This window comes from Malus sylvestris, chromosome 16 (assembly GCF_916048215.2).
Source record: "Malus sylvestris chromosome 16, drMalSylv7.2, whole genome shotgun sequence".
NCBI lineage: Eukaryota > Viridiplantae > Streptophyta > Magnoliopsida > Rosales > Rosaceae > Malus > Malus sylvestris.
Window position 1 is genome coordinate 1575596 of NC_062275.1, and position 18500 is coordinate 1594095.

The 18500-nt window shown below is 39.1% G+C and overlaps 5 protein-coding genes across 7 annotated transcripts; 3 read left to right on the forward strand and 2 right to left on the reverse strand.

The window, feature by feature from the left end:
* Positions 1–741: 741 nt before the first annotated feature.
* LOC126607668 (uncharacterized) lies at positions 742–4950 on the reverse strand. 2 transcript variants are annotated; one of them, XM_050275347.1, is made up of 9 exons: positions 4549–4950; positions 4040–4384; positions 3735–3950; positions 2832–3478; positions 2584–2680; positions 2441–2494; positions 2236–2354; positions 1712–1902; positions 742–1604 (listed from the first exon to the last, which is right to left on the reverse strand). In XM_050275347.1, exons 1-9 carry the CDS (start codon positions 4822–4824, stop codon positions 964–966), a joined length of 2586 nt encoding a protein of 861 aa, XP_050131304.1. In that variant the 5' UTR covers positions 4825–4950; the 3' UTR covers positions 742–963. The 2 variants fall into 2 exon arrangements, with proteins under 2 accessions (XP_050131304.1, XP_050131305.1); XM_050275348.1 differs by having other exon boundaries at positions 742–1601; positions 4549–4949.
* A 419-nt stretch (positions 4951–5369) lies between these two features.
* On the forward strand, positions 5370–6839 carry LOC126607677 (NAD(P)H-quinone oxidoreductase subunit L, chloroplastic). Of its 2 annotated transcripts, none has more exons than XM_050275362.1 (5): positions 5370–5574; positions 5659–5748; positions 6040–6150; positions 6229–6323; positions 6552–6839. In XM_050275362.1, exons 1-5 carry the CDS (start codon positions 5452–5454, stop codon positions 6697–6699), a joined length of 567 nt encoding a protein of 188 aa, XP_050131319.1. In that variant the 5' UTR covers positions 5370–5451; the 3' UTR covers positions 6700–6839. The 2 variants fall into 2 exon arrangements, with proteins under 2 accessions (XP_050131319.1, XP_050131320.1); XM_050275363.1 differs by having other exon boundaries at positions 6043–6150.
* LOC126607671 (uncharacterized) lies at positions 6789–10744 on the reverse strand. Its single transcript, XM_050275352.1, has 10 exons — positions 10099–10744; positions 9858–9995; positions 8960–9145; positions 8673–8810; positions 8449–8567; positions 8234–8366; positions 8026–8155; positions 7842–7921; positions 7596–7730; positions 6789–7464 (listed from the first exon to the last, which is right to left on the reverse strand). Exons 1-10 carry the CDS (start codon positions 10618–10620, stop codon positions 7225–7227), a joined length of 1821 nt encoding a protein of 606 aa, XP_050131309.1. The 5' UTR covers positions 10621–10744; the 3' UTR covers positions 6789–7224.
* A 1157-nt stretch (positions 10745–11901) lies between these two features.
* LOC126607674 (protein BCCIP homolog) lies at positions 11902–15491 on the forward strand. The gene is made up of 10 exons (XM_050275357.1): positions 11902–12130; positions 12973–13132; positions 13222–13295; positions 13449–13673; positions 13869–14078; positions 14181–14246; positions 14360–14446; positions 14525–14578; positions 14917–15028; positions 15134–15491. Exons 2-9 carry the CDS (start codon positions 12982–12984, stop codon positions 15013–15015), a joined length of 966 nt encoding a protein of 321 aa, XP_050131314.1. The 5' UTR covers positions 11902–12130; positions 12973–12981; the 3' UTR covers positions 15016–15028; positions 15134–15491.
* A 140-nt stretch (positions 15492–15631) lies between these two features.
* On the forward strand, positions 15632–16745 carry LOC126607682 (DELLA protein RGA-like). Its single transcript, XM_050275367.1, has one exon. The coding sequence runs from the start codon at positions 16246–16248 to the stop codon at positions 16621–16623; it is 378 nt and encodes a 125-aa protein (XP_050131324.1). The 5' UTR covers positions 15632–16245; the 3' UTR covers positions 16624–16745.
* Positions 16746–18500: the final 1755 nt, after the last annotated feature.

The following is an 18500-nucleotide window of genomic DNA, read 5'->3' on the forward strand; positions in this document are numbered from 1 at the left end:
AAGATGAAGACTTGTTAATAAATGTATTAGGTAGACGTTCTATTCATGCATTGAATTATTTAGAATATTTCGTTGGTACGGAGCCAAGCTCGAGTCTTGGAAACAGCTTTTTTGCAAAACAAGAGTAAGATTATGTATAATAGATGTTTTTCTCAACCGCCGCCAAGCGGAAAGCCTTATTGGCTTGGGGTCGCCGGTTTTAAGTACTGAGCGGAGCTCCTACCAATCTACAAAGAGCAATTGTAGTGGAAGTAGAACTTTACGTGACAAGTTTACATCATGAGGTCATCAAGAAGTGGAGAGTTTAGCTTGATGGCCCCAGAGGCCACTAACTTGAGAACACTTTTGCCTACAGCAACAAACAAACAAAAACCAAGCACATGTAAATTCATCAATGATTTACAAGATTGCAGGTAGCAGCAAATCGTGCACAAATCAACAAGCGATCCACATTGTATCAAACAGGACCTTAAATTTATCAATGGCGGGCGGGATTCATGAATTCAGGACGACAGATAGCGAAAGATGAAGAGGCGGTTTGAGGTGGTTATGAAGAGATAATGTGATACCGAAGCTCTACTAGTTCTAAGCGGAAACTCCTTTCGGTCACCCACTCTCCGGTCTCGCGGAGCTTTTTCTCCACGGGCCCTTCAAACTTGCTAGGGAAGTTCATCATAGACATGTCGGGACAGAAATAAACAGGGGGTAGAACAGAAGGAGAAAAATGATGCGCCGAAACGATTCCTTTTAACCACCAATTTTTTTGCATTCTGCTTGTATAGTAGCAGGGCAAGGAGCTTGATTACAATCAGAACATATACTACGGCATCAGCTGCCCCGGTACACATTTAAGTTCTCGACAGGAATTAAGCTCGCCCTTCAATTCAAGGGCAGACTTCATAGTATAAAGTTTGGTAAAAATGGACAAATTATCTCGTAACTATAAGGTTTGGCACTGTCTCCTTATGTAGGTAGAGTCCTCAGCAAATGAAGTGCCCGATTCCACTGTGGTCTTTGTGCTAGGACAATTCTCTTCAAAACGGGAACTGCTCCAGCAGCTATAATTGCCGAATGGTTCTCACTGTCCATGCTGAGATTATAAAGTATCGCCAAGCATGCTTCAACGGCCCTCTCACTCCCTTGTTCAATCAGTTCGACCAAAGGAAATATACCTCCTTGGGAAGCAATGGCTTGAGTGGAATCAACCACCCCTTCAGAGATTATTCTGTTGAGTTCCAGAACTGCAGCTTCCTTTTCTTCTAGAAAGAATGAGGTATTTAACTGCTCCATGAGTCTCGGAATGGTCTCGTGGAGAGTTACTTCCATGTTGATTGGGTCCTCGAAATCTAGTCTGGGACCAGAAAGAGAACCAAGTTTCACCAAACAAGCAGCAACCCAATCTTTGTTGTGAAGGGGGATATTAGACTTCAGGATATCACTGAGCAATTTGGTGAAATGCGCGGAATCTATTTTTTGGCAGAACTTCTTAGAGTCGAGCAGTTTTGTAAATAACCGGGATGCTGCTGATATAGCATGACCAGCTTCTTCAACTTCAAGGGCGTATTTTTCTGGCTGTTGATTATATACTTCTGATTCCGTGTCTGCTAAATAGCAAATACCAAAAGTTAAATGAGTATCAAATCTGTGAACAAACACTATTATTACTTACCTTCCAACCAGTTTTACTATAAAGGAAAAGAATTTCCAGTACCTTCAAGAATCTTTTGCTGGAAAACAACATCTAAACCAGATTCAATATCCGCTGAAATGATGGTGTCCATGCTTGGGTCAATAACTGCGTAGAACTCAAGGATAGAAGTAGCTTTTGTTTGCAAACTCGGGGTTGGGGTCTTTAATGTCTCAACAAGGCGAGCAATAACCCCAGAGTCAAGCACATTTTTGCTATACAAACAGAAGTCAAAACTTTACTCGGTCTCTTTTTTTAGAAGAGCCAGATAATCATGCACTTAAAAAACAGTGAAGCTTAAACATTTGCATTTTGCGTGAAGCTATAGTAATACAAATTTTGCCTTAAACATATGATAAAATGAAGAAAAAAACAATTCCAAGAATTATAAGGCAGTTAAGCATCATAATCAACAACAACAACAACAACAAAGCCTTTTCCCACTAAGTGGGGCCGGCTATATGAATCCTAGAACGCTATTGCGCTCGGTTCTGTGTCACGTCAAAGCATCATAATCGAGCACAGAAAAATAAGGAGGGACATCAAACCTGGTATTAGTTTTTGTCATGGACATATTAGCTATATCTCCAGTTATTCCCGTGGAACCATTAGGACCCCTAGCTGCATCCGATCCCTTTTTTGATCCATTTCGTGGTCCATCATAAAACTGGAATGAAACAAAATGCTTGGTGAGTCAATTGATAACTATAAGGTTTCAAATAGGTTATCAATAAACAATTGACGGTGACCAACCTTTGACTTCATTTCTTTATTAGGATCTGAGATCCGGGCAAGAATATCCAACGCCTGCATTACATCAATTATTCGCGTGATTAACTTAAACAAGAATCACTTCAAAGATTTAGGGATTGACTAAAAATAATATGATGAATGACCTTTTCCATCAAGATGTCAGACATCTGTGGCTGCTTTAAAAGATTAACCAAAGGATCCCTAACACCTTCAGCTTCAATTAACTGGCATACAACATTACTGCATCATTCAAAACAATAACTTTATCAGCTTGCAGAGGCCAAGTTATTTGTCACCTCATACATTTCCCCTGTTAATTTAGTTCTCAAAAGGATTTGCATTTTATTCAAAACATAAAGAAGAGACTTAAAAATAGTGAATGCTTAATTACCTGACAGACAACCTCTCTAGTGCTCGAACTGCCGCCAGTACGATGGCATTATTCTTACTGTCTAGAAGCTGTACTAAAAGGTTAACTGCCCCAGCTTCTCTGAATGCTATCCGTATATGTTCATTGATAGATGCATCAGCAATTGCCTCTGCAGCCCTTGCTATTGCAGACTCGTCTTCAAGTCCAAGAATCAAAACCAATCTAGCCACACCATCTGTCCACGGCAAAAGTGTGAGTTGTTTACCGGTGGTTAATTCAGACTGTTTTTTATCATCTTCCAGTTCAATGGCCCCAATACGAGCAAGAAACTGTTGCTGTGTCCGTCCAACAATCGCATTCATCTTGGCTTCCTCTATATTTGCGTTTTTTTCATCAACATGTAACCCAAGGAGTAATTCAGAAGCACCAAACCTGGAGGGAGTTTTATAAGTCTGTTCAATCTCCATACCATCTGGTAAACTAGGCCATGAATACAAACCCGGCCTGAAGGACTTATAAGCAGCTGAACCAATGATGGGGACGGGAACCAGACCTTCCTCCACAACAAGAATTCTATAGTACTCATCCTTACATAGTTCTAACAAAGCATTTCTTGCCTCCTTTCTAATTACTTTTGATCCTTCAACGTCAGTTCTTAAGAGCTTTGCCTGCATCATTAAAAAAGCGAATTAATCCATAGGTATCACATAATCAAAAACATTAGAAAAGGGAGATTTGTAACTATGATATAGTGATTGAACTGCTTAATACTTTGTTTCACGTGTGATGGATACAAGATAATCCCAAATCAACTACTACGTATCAAAAACCATTGAAAATGAAAACCGGTACACTTAACAAAAGCCATTTGATCCAACTTGAAACTAAATCTACTACAACAAAAAATGGAAGGGGAAGTCTCACCAATTTTGGTATAACACCTGCTTCAACCATAATGCTGTGACTAAAGTGACTTAATGATAAATTTGCCAACACCCCTCCGGCTGCTTCCTTCACCTTTACGTCCTCATCATCCACGGACTTAACAAGTAACGGCAAGACATCACCGTTTGCAATTTTCGCTCTGAACTTCTCATCCACAGACAAGTTCCACAAAGTACATATAGCTTGTTCCTTCACCTGCAGAAATGTTACAACAACCTACGTCACTTTTCTAAATCAAGAAAAATGTGGAAAGCAATTCCACGAGCGAGATACCCATCCTATACCTCAGGATCCAAAGACGGTCGATTTAGCAACCCGGTTATCTCTTCAATTGCTCCACTCTGTGCTACCACATCTCTATACAAATTAACAAGGGATATCGACCTTAAAAGGCCGGCAGCAGCTTCACACGCAGAACTAGACTCTGACCTCAGCAAGTTTACAATGAGGTTTATGCAGCCAGGAAACTGCATAATGGCTTCGACATACTTCTTTCCTCCAAGTGAGTATTTCCAGAGTGCCACTATTGCCTGCTCTCTATCAAGGGAATCATTATCCAGCCCGAGCATCCGAATAAACAAGCCGACATACCCATCACCCAGAGAAGTACTCTTTATCTCTTTAGTGTCCTACAAATCAAGAGTGGCGAGAATCAGAATATCAAATTTCACATTTCATCCTCATGAAATATAATCTTCTGGGTTGAATTGAATCCTCATGAAAAATATTAACCACTAAAAAGATTAATGCTTGATAACAATGGAAGTATGGAGATGAAATCATGAAAACTTACAGTGGATGGTTTAAACTGTTGTGGGGTGGCATCCGCCGCACCGCCGCCGTCGCTATCACTGACCCTTGTGAGGAATTGGCGGGAAGATCGTGATTTGAGGTTGAGGCATTGGAAACGGGTTGAAGGGAAGAAGAGTGTCGGCCTTCTGTTTCTGGGTCTGGTGGGTTTAGCTGCAATGACTTCCATGTGGATAAGGGTGTTTGAGATGGAGAGTGAGGATTGGAGGAGATGAGGCTGCTTCACCGTTAACGGCGGTTGGGCTGCCGAGGCCAACATCTTGGTCCGATTGAGGCAGAAATTGGAAAGTTGCAGACTTGCAGTTAGCTTTTGGGGTTTAGAAGAAGCTTTTCCAGTTGTGGGTTCTATTCAAGACTCAATCTTTAGATCATTAGATGGTTTGAGTTATGTGTTTTTTTTGCTTTTTTATTTTTTTTATTTTTGGTGTTCATTTATATTGGTAAATATCAGATACTTCTATATACTCATCTCTTTTTTACATCCGTACAGTTCTTGTTAAATTCGGTCATTTGATCATATTTTTAACTTATTTGACCCGACGGTCAAAACTTAAGATTTAGCAGATAAAAATGAGCGTATGGAAGCACCACCCTTTTAGTAATAATAAATTATTATTATTTTTTTCGCATAAATGCTATTTAAATTGTAGTTAACAAAATCGAACGATTTTAATTATGTTACGTACGATGAAGAGTCGTTAATCACGTGTACGAACAAAATAAATACACTAGGCACACATTGAGTTTCACCCAATTATACTAGTCACGTGGCGATATTTGTTCATTATTTTAACTTTATTCGTCAAGAAACTCCAAAGCATTTTCTGCCATGAAACTCCAACCATAGGGATAAGAAAACACAAAGACACAGAAACAGAGCTCTAAAATGAGCTGCTCATTCAGCTTCCAAATCCCCCAGGCGCTGCCTTCTCTCGGCCGTTCCCGGCGTTCTTCTTCTCTCCCAATCGCCTCTCAACACAGACAGCCCAACAATGTCGATCCTCAAAAGGTACCAGCTTTCTTCCTTGGTTTACAGTTTCCATTCAAATTTTATTCAGATCATTAATAAAGATCCAGACTTTTGCTTTTTCAGACAGTCGGAAGCATCAGTCAAAAGCCGATTGACTGTTTCCACCTGAAGAAATCGAACTTGGCAATTCAAGTTGGAGCAGTTTTGGCCACCGTAAGCCACTCATCATCTCTACTTCTAATCCTGCTAACCCTTTAAACTTAAAAGGTTTTCGATCATAGAAGCGCTTTTTTGGAGAAGCACTTTATAAGTAGATGCTTCTTCAAGAAGCATTCTCAAACTCCTCCGGGAATCATTTGAATTTTTAATACAGATTTCAATATACTTCTAGTAAAAACACTTTTAGCATAAGCGCATATGAGCAGAAGTTTTTTCTACATAAGCATTCCCAAACGGGTCTAATTAGTGATAATTTGGTGTCGAACTCATTCGGAACTATCTCAGCAGATTGAGCAGCCTGCATTTGCCGTCACCGGAATCAACTACGAGGAAGATTTGACATGGGTTTTAATACAGTCCGGAGTTGTTGCCTTCTGGTACTTCCTTATCATGCCGGTGAGTAATTCTTCTTCTCTTTGTACTTTTATTTTGTAACATGGAGCTTTTGAGAGAAGCACTTTTGTGTGATTGCAGCCAATCATCATGAACTGGCTTCGGATTAGGTGGTACAAGAGAAATCTCCTAGAGATGTACTTTCAGTTCATGTTTGTCTTCTTATTCTTTCCTGGGTAAGTGACTTTTCTATCATTTGGGTTTCTTCTTGATTCTCCTAAACCGCCGCTCTAATTTGAGTAACTGATTTCCACACACCCCTATTTATCTCCGACCTTTCGAATAAATAAATCAAATGTGAATGAAGAGATATAAACATGAGCATCCGAGTTCAAATCCTCTCCCCAGCATCGAGATTTCAAGTACAAAATGTTGTGATTCAGTTATTTTCTCCCATTGTGCAGAGTAATACTTTGGGCACCATTTCTGAACTTCAGGAAGTTCCCTCGAGATCCATCCATGAAGTACCCTTGGTCGAAGCCAGACGACCCTGACCAAATAAAAGCTGGGTTTCTAAAGTACCCATTTGCAGAACCTGAAGAGTACTCGTAGAAAATACAGATGTATTTCCGTACGCTGCGACGGATGCAGTTGAACATGTACAATGTTATATCTCAATGACACATATTCGATACATATAATGAATGTAACGAAGAATCAAACCTTAAATTCAAATTCCTTTTCGAACAAAACACTAATCCGAGAAAGCATATCTGTATCCGTCTCAAAGTTCTCATGAACATATCGCTGGTATTTGTAGATGTTAGCGGTGAATAACTTCAAAAGGATGTAAATAAACATGAAAAGTAGCACCGAAAACAAAAAACTTAAACCAAATTAAACCTTGGAGCAAGTATTGACCTTCAACTACGCCTAGTTCTGTATCCCGTCGGGATACAGGTATAAATAGAGCTTCCTGTTCGTCGCCACCTTATTCTGGAGTAAATCGGCAGAACTTTTCTTCATCATACTCAGTTTTGTAAGAGAAATTTTTAAGTCGGTACTTTGCACCGTCATCTTCTAAACCTGCTTCGCTCATCCTGCTAAGATGGGATTTTCAGAACTGGAAATCACAGTTCATTCAAAGAAAGAGCTGATAGTCGCGGGTAGTTTCTTCAACTCCAACTCCCAAGACTCCATGTTCGGGGACATGACAGCAGCACCAACAGCCAAGGCTACAACAGCAAGGGCCAGAGTCTTCTTGCACCCGCTTCCCCGTGATAGCTTTCCCAATAATGTCTTACAATACTTGTCTGCTTCCTTGCTAAGCTTTTCGCGGTGTACATCCTCTGCCTCACCAGCCAATGCCTTCTTATTCTACAAGTAATAGTAGTATTCAAATAGCATAAAACAAGTTAATTAATACTTCGAGTATGACTAAATCATATAAGAAATTGTATACAAATATATACAATTAAAAGTTAAGAAAATAAAAAGTAAAAAGTTACCTTGCGCATAAAACTTTTGAGAGATTCCCTCATTGGATCAAGAGGAGAGAGGTTTGCAGAATGTTCCTTCCATTGGTTAGAAAGTTTCTTCAGAATAGCGACACTCACTTCTAAGTTTTCCTCGTAAACCTTGTCCTGTTACCATTTGACGCACAACACAGAAATCAGATTGTTAAATTCACTAACGGTGCTGTTTCAAACCCAAACATGAATGCAATGATGCTGATGAGAAGCAGAATATCTCACCCACTGCTTGAAGCAATCAGCATGTTGGGTCAAACACCAAATGAAAATTCCAGTTGCTTCATTGGATAGCTCAGGTATACCTGCGTGAAACAGAATTATCTCAATCCCATTTTAAGAAGCTACGATTTTTCCCTACTTATGAAACAAAAACTACAATACAAAGGAAGTCAAGAAATTTCCGTACTTTCTCCTGCAGCTTTGACAGCAAAACTCATTATCTGCTGTGAAACTTGTTTCATTGCTTTGCTTCCAGGGGCGCCAGCTAGAGCGACCGCTTTTAGGGTTGGATATATAGCCTCGAACCTTTCGGTGGCCTGTAAAAAATATCATGCGTAAGTACAGTACAATGAAAATAATTTATATTAAGTGAATCTGCCCTTAATAGTAATTACCTTTACTCTAGCTGAATGCGCGGGAAAGGTAACTCCCATAAGTATCTCTAATGCAGAAGGTGGCACCAAACGCTCCCCCTTCCTAACAGCACTATTTACTAAAATAGTACGAGCCTTGGGCATAGACAGAATTCTGCAAACAAAGTAACAAATTTTAGAGTTGAAGAATGTAAAGGCAAGCAAAAATGTTTGAAGCAATAACCATCTTTTAATACCTCTCCACTAGCTGCAAAACAAGATCCCGGGACTGTGGATTACTACTTTTTCCACAGACTAGAGGCAACACATTGCGGGCCCATGCATGCAACCCAACAGCGAGGTCCCCTTGACTAGCCTACACAAGACATTTTTGACATCGATTAACATTACTATAAGAGCTAATGTTATTTTTCCATGAAGAAAGATCACTAAAACTGGTATTATATTGTTAACCACTTACCTGAACTATCATCCATATAATTACTGGAAGCTTATCTTGTCCTTGATACTTTGAATTTTCTCTCAGTGTTGGCAATATACTAATCAAGACATCGGGTTTTCTTCGCAATACCATTGCTACAACCACAAATATTGCAACCTGCGATTTCAACAAAATTCAAGTTTGCATCAGCAGTCGACGAGTACATATTTGTGAAGTTACAATTGCAAATTATACCTTAACATTAACAATGAATATCAAACATTTCCTGGACAAGTAAAACACGAAAGCAAGGAGAGGGGAATTACCTGAGATTTTGAAGACACATTCTGCACAGCCTTCTTGCCCTTTGTGCCGGAAACTTGGCTCACTAGGTCTGCAAGAATGCTGTCTATGGACCATAATATAAAAGACCCAAGGGCCTCAACGGAACGCTGGTTGATCCAGTCAACTGATGTCTTGTAAACATCTTCAGAAATATGAGAAAGGGGGATCTGTTAAAAAAACACCACCAAGTGATTAGGTTGTCCAGGAGCATGCACACTTAAATTTGCTTCCACCAATAAGTCATTAAGCCCCATAAAATGGAGGCCACAAGCAAGAGAATCCGTAGAACAAGATATGTTACTTGCCCTAATTATCCATCTCGCAAATATCATCCTTATCATCACAGTATGTATATTAGATTAGTGCATTCTTTCAACAAATTATAAATTATCCACCAACCTATTCGCCTTTGAGGCCATAAATACCACCTCTACCATTACCCGAAATAATATGCACAATTGTTTTCAGGAAGGACCGGAGTTATATTCAGAAGGAAGTATGCTGAAAATCGTAGGAACCATATGGAGAAGCCCCAAAAACAACAGACAAACAGCTAATCTCAACCAAACATCCAACAAGATCAACGAGGATCAAATTTGTTCAAATATATAACTAAGGAGAGAGAAGCTTTCCACGGATTTGTTTGAATATATATCTAAAGAAAAAAGCTTTCCGCAGATTTATTAGAATACATATCCAAAGAGGAAAGCTTTCGACGAAATTTTTGATATCATTAATATAAATGCCATTTGAAATATTGAACAGAAAAGAGCATAATGCACAATGGTAATGGTTCACATGCAATTCAACCCCGACAACAGATATTCGACCTATTAATCAATGCATCAGGTATTTAAACGAATAAATTTCAAAACTTACATCGGCAAGCTTGGCCACCGATGACTCCTTGAACATCTTCACCCATGGAAACTGAGAGGCAGACACCGCAGAGAATGCACGGCCGAAATAGTCCGCGAAACGCATCAGCTGTATGTCTTCCTTCGACTCGTACGACGCCTATTGCAATTCAAAATCCCCAAATCAATTAAAACATTTGGAATTTTAAATCGAATTCAATTGAAAACGAATAGATCGAGCTAGATCAGAGCATAAAATTCACCGAAATGTCAATGAGGAATGCAGCGAGATCGTTCGCCTCGTCGATCTTAGCCGCCGCCTCGGCCAGCGTGACCTTAGGCTTCTTCGGCTTCTTGGGCTTGGATTTCTTCGCCTCCTCGGCCTTCACGTTCTGCGCCGCAGCTTCATCATCGCTATTATCCCCATCCTCGTCGTCGGACCTGAGCTTCGATCTCGCCGGAGCAACATCGTCGAGGTCGACATTGGCCCTCTGAGCTTCGAGAATCCGCCGGCGCCGGTCCTCCGACTGTTTCTCCAGCGACCGGAAAACGCCGTTTCCGTTGGCGCTCGCGATGCCGGGGACGAGCTTGTTCTGATTGTTGATTAATTCGGCGTTCGATTCCTTCTTCTTCCTCGGGCGCTTCGCGGTGACCTTCTGCCAGCCGTGGTCGTTGTTGGCGTGGGCGTGATGGGTACTGTTGTAGTCGTTTGCGGCGGTGGATGCGGCGTCGAGGTGGTCCCCGTTGGCGATTGATTCGAAAGCTGCAGCGTGATTTTCTTCCATGATTTGGCTGTTGGTGTTGAATTTTCTCAGGAAAATTGAAAGAGAGAGACAGAGAAAGGAAACGGAACTGGGAAAATTGAGAGAGAGAGAGAGAGAGGGGGGGAGAAATGAATAGAAAGTTGGCTGGTAGGAGTGATTTTAATGGGGTTGACTGGATGAATCTGACCCTTGATTTAAAATAAAATTACATCAAATACCAACCGTTTGGATTTGTAATCCGAATCTGAAAATAATTAGTAATTGATAAATCAATTAGTCCTAATCTTTTTCGTTGTCGGATAATTAGTCCTAATCTTTTTCCAATTAACTGGGAATATGGGTTGGTAATTGGTTTGCCATATTTGGTATTACCTACTATTCCAAAATTGATTTAACTCATTTATTAATATCATAACACACCTCAAACACTCCATAATTTATAAAATTGATTTAACTCATTCAACGGTGAAGTGACATTTACTTTGTTGGGATGACATGTCCTGCTAAGTAGATATGTGTTGAGCGACTTGTTCAACCCTAATTAGTCAACGATATCACTCCGAGCAGCGGCTTAACCACTTTTACGTCTCGTCCTAAACTTTTGCTTTTGATTGGTGATTGACTTGTGGCCTAATTAGTGTCTGAGTAGGCCTCCTCCTAAAACCTTTTGCAATAAAGTTGTTAGTCTTTCCACATGTCTTTGGTTGTTGAAAAATCCTTTCTATTGCTTAATCGGACCAGGCTAGTAGTGGTGCTTGGATGTGCCCTCTTTATAATTCCACTGGGCCTTGGGTTTCTTATTATTTGTTGGGCTTTGACTTTTATTACCTCTTTTGAAGTCTCTTTCTCGGCCTGCACTATTTTGAGGGTCGAAAATGACCTTATATTAACAACTATTTTTTTGATGGAGTAAAATGCATCAAGAATAAACACACAAACAACAAGGTAGAGGTTCTAACTCGAGTTCAAACTTTCACGAATTCATTATTTACAGTCGTTGATTTTGTTTTGCCGTACTGTTTGATTCAGAAGAAGAAAAAGTACATTACCGCTTCTCTCCTGGTGTGACACCACAACAGCATAGAAAGAAGGATTAGTGAACTGTGCCGGAGACATAGACAATTGTAAGCTTCACTTGGAGACTCTGAGTTGCTATGCGACTTTTTTGCTTGCCATGTCGAAATTGGGGGTTTGATGTCGTTTTGTCCTCCTTTGTTGTTGTCGTTTGTTTTTCTAGGCTGTTTGGATTGGGCCTCGTACTTGTGTTATATATTGCTGTCGGCCCGAAAACAAGTAAAGAAAAATGAACTTCCATATTTACCCATTTGGCTTATCGACAATTGCAATCGTGTCATAACCTAGTGCCACTGCAAGTCGCCGATCAGTCTTTCTGCGAACTCTCGCCGCCCCAACAGCCTTGCTCTGCCGCCGACGCCCCTCCGTCCTCTCCCTGTCAGACTCCCGCCACAGAAGCGCCGCCGCTGAATTTGGGTCCTCCTCCTCAATCGTGTTAGCTCCTTTCCTGTACGGGGTAAGTTTCTCACTGGCATTATAATCCTTCTATTTCCTAGCCTCGTCGATCTCGCGTTTCTTCCTCTCCTCAGCCAATCCCATCTGCAACGGAATCTAGCAGAGAGGCTGTCAAAAGACAGCCGTCGGATTGCTGTGCTTCGCGCCACTCCTTCTCTGCGGGTTTGGTTGCTGTGCTTCGTGGGGTGGAGCTCGTCGTGGCTTTCCACCATTCATGTTAGAGAGGTCGTCAAACGAGCAAGCCTCCGAAACCCCTTCATCGTTTTGAATCCCTTCACCACCAAATCCCATTTTAACCGAACAAGAAACTCCAAAAGCCCATCATCTTATCCCCTTCACTCCCTAATCCCATCATTGGCTAATCCCTTGGAGCCACCAAATTCCTCATCCAAACGAATCCTTAGGGATTAGGATTTAGGGTTTAGGGTTTAGGGTTTAGGGTTTAGGGAAAAGCTTAGCTGAACTAAGCCAAGTTGTTGCATTAGTTATTCCATTTGAGCTAGAATTTGTTTGTTTTTTTGGCCCCAGCGGTGTGAATTCGAAACTATAGCTGCGTATTAGTAAGTGATAGAATTGTATCAAGAGAGTTCCAAATGTGAATTTTTTGAATTTAATTACCGTCTGTTGACCTGTTGCGTTTTTATGCGTCCCAAAGTGAATTCGGTTCATGATTGATGTTGTACTTCTCTATAAACGTATAAATTTTGTGTGCGTTTATTTTTTATCGGTGATGGTATGTAGGGGATATGTTTTACTTTCTCAGCTGTTTGGAGGTGGGAATTTTGTTTTTTATTGTATGCTGAGCTGACCTTCAATCTCAATGACCTGAAACTTACACAACAGGTTATCGAGATGCCTCGTAAGCCGGCAAGGCATTGCAGGTATCAGCCTCTGACATTTTCCCCATTTGCGCGTCACATTGCTCACGTTGCCTCCGGCTTCATGGACAACCGCCGAAGGCATGGCAGAGACCTCCCTGAAAATTCACTACCTAATTCCACAGGTATTACTAGGTATCACACTATAATTAACCCTCCTATGTGTTAAATGCTTCGGAATGGACATACGTATCTCTCCTGTCATGCTTTTCAGGTAATGGTTGGATAAAGAGACCTTCGGAAATCAAGAAAGAACAGTCCACGTCTTCTGATGAAGAAGAGTTTGATGTGAGCAAATTCTTCTTGTACTAATTTTCCATGTTAATGGATGGGGAATTCTTACTGTATTTGAATACCAGAATAACTGAGATACAAAAGTGATTACTCATTCATGTCGTATCTATTAGTATTTTTATGAGAATTTGGTTCTTATCTTTGAAGGGAACTGTCCAAGCAGATTTTGCTTTCTTTGATCCAAAACCTGACGACTTTCATGGAGTGAAGACGTTGCTACAGACATACCTTGATGATAAAGAATGGGATTTGAGTGGTTTTGCAGACTTAATATTGGAACAGACCACTGTAGGAACTGTTGTTAAAATAGAGGATGATGAAGATAATGGAATTTTCGCTCTTGCTACTGCCCTTAACTTGGAAAGATACAAGGCAAGTGATCTATACTCTTATTTAAGTAATTCAAATGGCTACATCATTCTGCCATTTATCCCTAGATCGGCATGTTCTTAGCTTTACATAGCTTTTTTCCTACTATTTTTATCTTTTACAAGTGACGGTTTATATTTTGGCTCTTCCTTTTCCTACTATTTGGATCCTTGAGTGTGTTTATTTGATTCTTATTAGGGCCATAAATGTATTACGGAGGTTAAGGAGTTTCTCCTTAAAGTATGTCAAGAGAAGGATGTGAAAGATGACCTGAGATCACTTTTGGGAAAGGAAGCAAAGAGTGTGGGTCTTTTGGTCTCTCAACGCGTGACAAATTTACCTCTGCAGCTCTTGCCACCTCTTTATGATGCGCTCTTTGATGAAGTCTCTTGGGCTACAGAAGATGAGGTTAGATTCGATGATATAGGACTGATGAGCTTATGTCTATTTTCATACATGCTCGGAACAAATTCTTCTACATAACTAACATTTTTTTGTTTCACTTTGTAGCCAACAGAGGAGATCCAGAATTTCTTTCGTTTTAAGGTTTACATAATAGTCAGTAAAGTCTACAAGGTATGCCATTTTAAGCTGAGCTCTCTCTCTCTCTCTCTCTCTCTCTCTCTCTCTCTCTCTCTCTCTCTCTCTCTCTCCATCTATTTATTTCGTTTCTGGATGCAAAAATACAGCTAAGAAATGCACACCAGAAAAAGGGCGTGAGTGTCAGTGAAGAGGCAATAATATATATAAAGCCAGAAGATGAAATTTTTCACGAGGTACTGATCATTTGACATAAGCAATGTTCCATGTTCCTTGCGTTTCATTCACTAATTGTTTTCTTAAGTGCATTTCAGCTGAGCACCTGGTCCTTCGAGTTTCCTTTGCACACTGAGCAACCAACTCTTGAGGCAAGTAGTAGTATTGGCAACCTGTTGATTTTTTATATATATCCTGAAGTTACTATATGATATGTCAAAATGGATTGAAAAAAATAGCTTGGAGTATTTCCTGGACCATTGCTATTAAGTCCACATCCCACACTTCTCTCAAATAGGTCTTAGCATTTTCACGACACCTAAACCAAAGTACCTTGCTGAAGACATTCAAACTATCACAGATATGTCTAACTTTTGGTGATGCAATTAAGGTTGATTGCGTGGTTGCATGTACGGCTTGATCGTTGTGATATTGTCGTCTTAATGACAATCTAACCATTTCTGTATATTTTTCCTTTTTAACCATGCAGCTAAGAAACTATCAGCAAATGGGACTAGTCATGGCTGTTAAAGCAGACCAGATCCCAACATTCCGACAACAGATAAAATCTCTAGTAGATGAATCATGATTCTAATTGAAAGGTTTAGCAAATTCTTTAATTAAGTGCCTTATTTATCATCTCTAAACTCGTCTTTAATGGATGCCATGGCTACTGAGATCATCCTAACTGCATTATCTCGTTGCAGGTGTCGCAGGTGCCAAATTTTGATGTGCCTGAGATGGCCCCTCACTAGGTTCATCTAAAAAAAGGTGAAACAATGAAAAGCAGACATGCATTGAGGAACTTGTCATCTCATGTTATTATCTTCGAGTTCTATCTGAATCGAAAGGAAATGGCAAAACAACGAAACTATCTGCATTTTCTTAAAAGTGGAACTTAGGTATAAGAACAAAGAAGAGCACCATTTTTGTAGAATTATTTTGTTAGTTTAAGATTTTTTTTGAGTTATAAGAACAATATACATGGATTGTTTTGTTTGAAGTTCTATGCACACGGATAGCGCATAATTACATACACAATGTAGTCGATGCCTTCTGTCCAAACCCCCCCTTGCTCAATTATTTTTTTCTTCAAATTTTAATTTAATTTTTGAAGTATTACCCTTTTTAGTATATTTTTAATATTTTTATTAAAATTGATATTACTATTTTAAGCTAGAATAAGGAGATGGGGATGGTTTGAACTCGGAATATAGTGTTTCACATGGTTGATCAATTGATTTAGTGTTATGATTTGTTTTCTTTTGCCTTGTTTCTAGACCTCTAAATTTACCTCACACAAAATGCAAAAAAACTCGAATTTAATGCACATTATTTTAACAAACTTGACTATGTCAAATCTTCACATGTCGCAAGTTTTAAGTTTCTGTATTTCTTAATTATGATTTTAAGAACCGAAATCAACCATAAATGATAAACATGTCACATTGACACAAAAACTTGCTCGTTGGATTGTATAGGTTCGCAAAAATTTTACCTAAATTTATGTACCAAGCATCCGATTGACAAAATATAAATGTGGATGTCTACATACTTGCCACTAACCATAAACAATTTGTTAGGTTTTTGTTTCGTTACTTGGCCTATAAAACAATGAGCAAACAGAAGGAACAAGTGCATAAGGAGAGAACATACGGGAAAGTAGTACGGCTGCCCTGAGGACATTGGTATACTTACCGAATCTTGTCAATATTGTGTTTTATTTACTTTACATTTCACTGCACACATATGACGCCCACGTCAGTATCCGCCGCCACGGCTTCTGGCGGAGTTGGGGTACAAGGTTCGGTCTTCGGACATGGCGGATAATTCTCAGAAGCTTGAGAAGCTTGAAGAATTCACTGGTTGTGTTCAGGAAGATGGACTCTCTCTGCTCGCTTCCGACACCGTTCACTATAACCCGTCGAATCTGTCGACGTGGGTCGAGAGCATGATGTCGGAGATAAACGTCCCGCCTTCTAATTTTGATCCTTTAATGGGCGGCGTTGTCGCCGGTATACAGCCTAATCAGCAGCAAGTCCAGCTCGTCGACGGCGCGTTTTTTAGCTTCGGAGAAGTCGTCCATCTCCACCGTCGATTTCCAGGGTCAGCAGAAGAGCAACCCATTAGCACATCACCTCTCCAAACTGTAATCGAAGACTGCAGCTCTTCTTCCAGCAACTACGACTTCAAATAATATTTTTTTCCTTTCTTTCTTTCGTCTTGTTTTTGGTCGTAAACCTAAAAAATGTGCTTAAAATAATTGTTTTTAGTTGTAAACCTAGAAGATGTGCTTAAAGAATCGATCTTTATTTTTCACATTTGCAAAGTTAACTCAAATAGTCGATGGCTTAGTGTGAGCGGCAATCTATGTCAATTAGTAAGTCGAGTTGAGACTTCAATTTTAAATAGTGACAATTATCATTCTATCAAACCGTCAGATGCTTGATACTATTACATAAGCATAACTTATTTAAATTTATGAATATATAGTATAAATTATCTTATAATCTAAATAAATTTATAATTACGCAAGTTCATAATTGTGTTTTATTTACTAAAGAAAAGAGAATATGCGTTTTTCAATTGGACATGCATTATTTGGGAACTTGAAATTCAATCCATGTGGTTCTTGCCCAAACAATTGACTATTGGAGGTTAAAGAGTCCATAGTTTGGCAAAATTTTCTTTTCTGGGCCTCTAAATTTAATTTAAACAAAATGAAAAATGACTCTAATTTAATGCACATTATTCTAATAAACATGACTCCGTCTAGATGTTCGCATGTCGCAAGGTTTAAGTTTCCATCTTTCTTACTCATTAATAACCGAAATCAACCATATATGATCAAACATGTCACTTTACACAAAAACTTGCATGTTGGATTAGTTTCCACATTAGTGAAACTTTGTCATCGCTAAAAAGCAAAGCAAAGAAAAAAGAAAGATTGGATAAGTCCAGGGTCGGTCCTGAGAATTTAGGAGCAGTAGGCAAGTTGAGTTCTATGACTCCCGTCTTTTTGTACATTGATATGTATAAAAAAGAATTATCTAAATACACAAAAAAAGTCTGTTTCTACATCAAATTTTATCAATAAAATTAAGATCCAAGGGATAAAGAAATATAAATATTACTTAAATATTACAAGTTTCGCGTTTTTAAACGTGAATGTCTAGTTCAGTTTATGTAATCTAATTTTTCAACCAATTCTTTTTCAATTGACAAAATAGCTAACTCATTCAATATTTCTTGTGACATAGTTGATCGAAGATAAGATTTGATCAACTTTAAATTTGAAAATTTTATTTCCGCATAAGCTATTATAACTGGTATGATTAACAAAAATCTATAAGGACTCAAAGACTCAAAGTTTGTAAACTTTTTATTTGAACAAACACAAAGTTTGTAATATTAACTCATATATGTAATAATAATATAATAAATAAATTGGGGCCCTAGGCAGCTCGCCTACTTCGACTATCCTCAAGGCCAGTCCCGGATAATCCACATTAATTTTACCTAAATTTATGTACCACGCATCTGATTGTAGAAATATTTTTAAGTATCATACAATTGGTTAAATACTTGCAAAAAAAATTCAACTACTTGTATTATGATTTTTGATGTACCGGACCATGTTTATAGCACACTGAATTTTTTTTCAATTATATCCAATTGGGCCCGATTAATGATGAATTAAAATGGTTAATTAATAGCAAACCACGACCATAATGCAGAGATGCATTAACTTTCCGACGCGGCAATCACTTATGGTAATCCTTGTATGCCCCTGAATCTCATCATGTCAACATCTTAATTAAGTGCACATCAAGCCACCTAATCGATAATCAACAACGTTAATAATAATACTTAAATGGACGTGTCCTTGCTAAAGGAACAGTGTTCTCTTCCTTCTCTTCCCTTGACCTTTAACTAAGTAAAAGTAAAAGTAAACCCCGTAATCAACTAAACTTTTCACTCAAATGAAATCACGTGACTTCTCTTTTTTAGATGCAACATTGTTGTATTGATAAATGTAGTTGCTACTACTAGGGGTAATATCCTTAAGCAATA

Excerpts from the sequence above, each read along its gene's own strand:
- LOC126607674 (XM_050275357.1), top strand. The coding sequence starts at position 12,982 with ATGCCTCGTAAGCCGGCAAGGCATTGCAGGTATCAGCCTCTGACATTT. Across the intron at positions 13,674-13,868 it reads TTAACTTGGAAAGATACAAG|GGCCATAAATGTATTACGGA; the intron begins GCAAGTGATCTA and ends GATTCTTATTAG. Across the intron at positions 14,079-14,180 it reads CTTGGGCTACAGAAGATGAG|CCAACAGAGGAGATCCAGAA; the intron begins GTTAGATTCGAT and ends TTCACTTTGTAG.
- LOC126607677 (XM_050275362.1), top strand. The coding sequence starts at position 5,452 with ATGAGCTGCTCATTCAGCTTCCAAATCCCCCAGGCGCTGCCTTCTCTC. Across the intron at positions 5,575-5,658 it reads ACAATGTCGATCCTCAAAAG|ACAGTCGGAAGCATCAGTCA; the intron begins GTACCAGCTTTC and ends TTGCTTTTTCAG. Across the intron at positions 5,749-6,039 it reads TTGGAGCAGTTTTGGCCACC|CAGATTGAGCAGCCTGCATT; the intron begins GTAAGCCACTCA and ends GAACTATCTCAG.
- LOC126607671 (XM_050275352.1), bottom strand. The coding sequence starts at position 10,620 with ATGGAAGAAAATCACGCTGCAGCTTTCGAATCAATCGCCAACGGGGAC. Across the intron at positions 9,996-10,098 it reads CATTCCTCATTGACATTTCG|GCGTCGTACGAGTCGAAGGA; the intron begins GTGAATTTTATG and ends GAATTGCAATAG. Across the intron at positions 8,156-8,233 it reads CGCATTCAGCTAGAGTAAAG|GCCACCGAAAGGTTCGAGGC; the intron begins GTAATTACTATT and ends TATTTTTTACAG.
- LOC126607682 (XM_050275367.1), top strand. The coding sequence starts at position 16,246 with ATGGCGGATAATTCTCAGAAGCTTGAGAAGCTTGAAGAATTCACTGGT.
- LOC126607668 (XM_050275347.1), bottom strand. The coding sequence starts at position 4,824 with ATGTTGGCCTCGGCAGCCCAACCGCCGTTAACGGTGAAGCAGCCTCAT. Across the intron at positions 4,385-4,548 it reads AACAGTTTAAACCATCCACT|GACACTAAAGAGATAAAGAG; the intron begins GTAAGTTTTCAT and ends CTTGATTTGTAG. Across the intron at positions 3,951-4,039 it reads GACCGTCTTTGGATCCTGAG|GTGAAGGAACAAGCTATATG; the intron begins GTATAGGATGGG and ends ACATTTCTGCAG.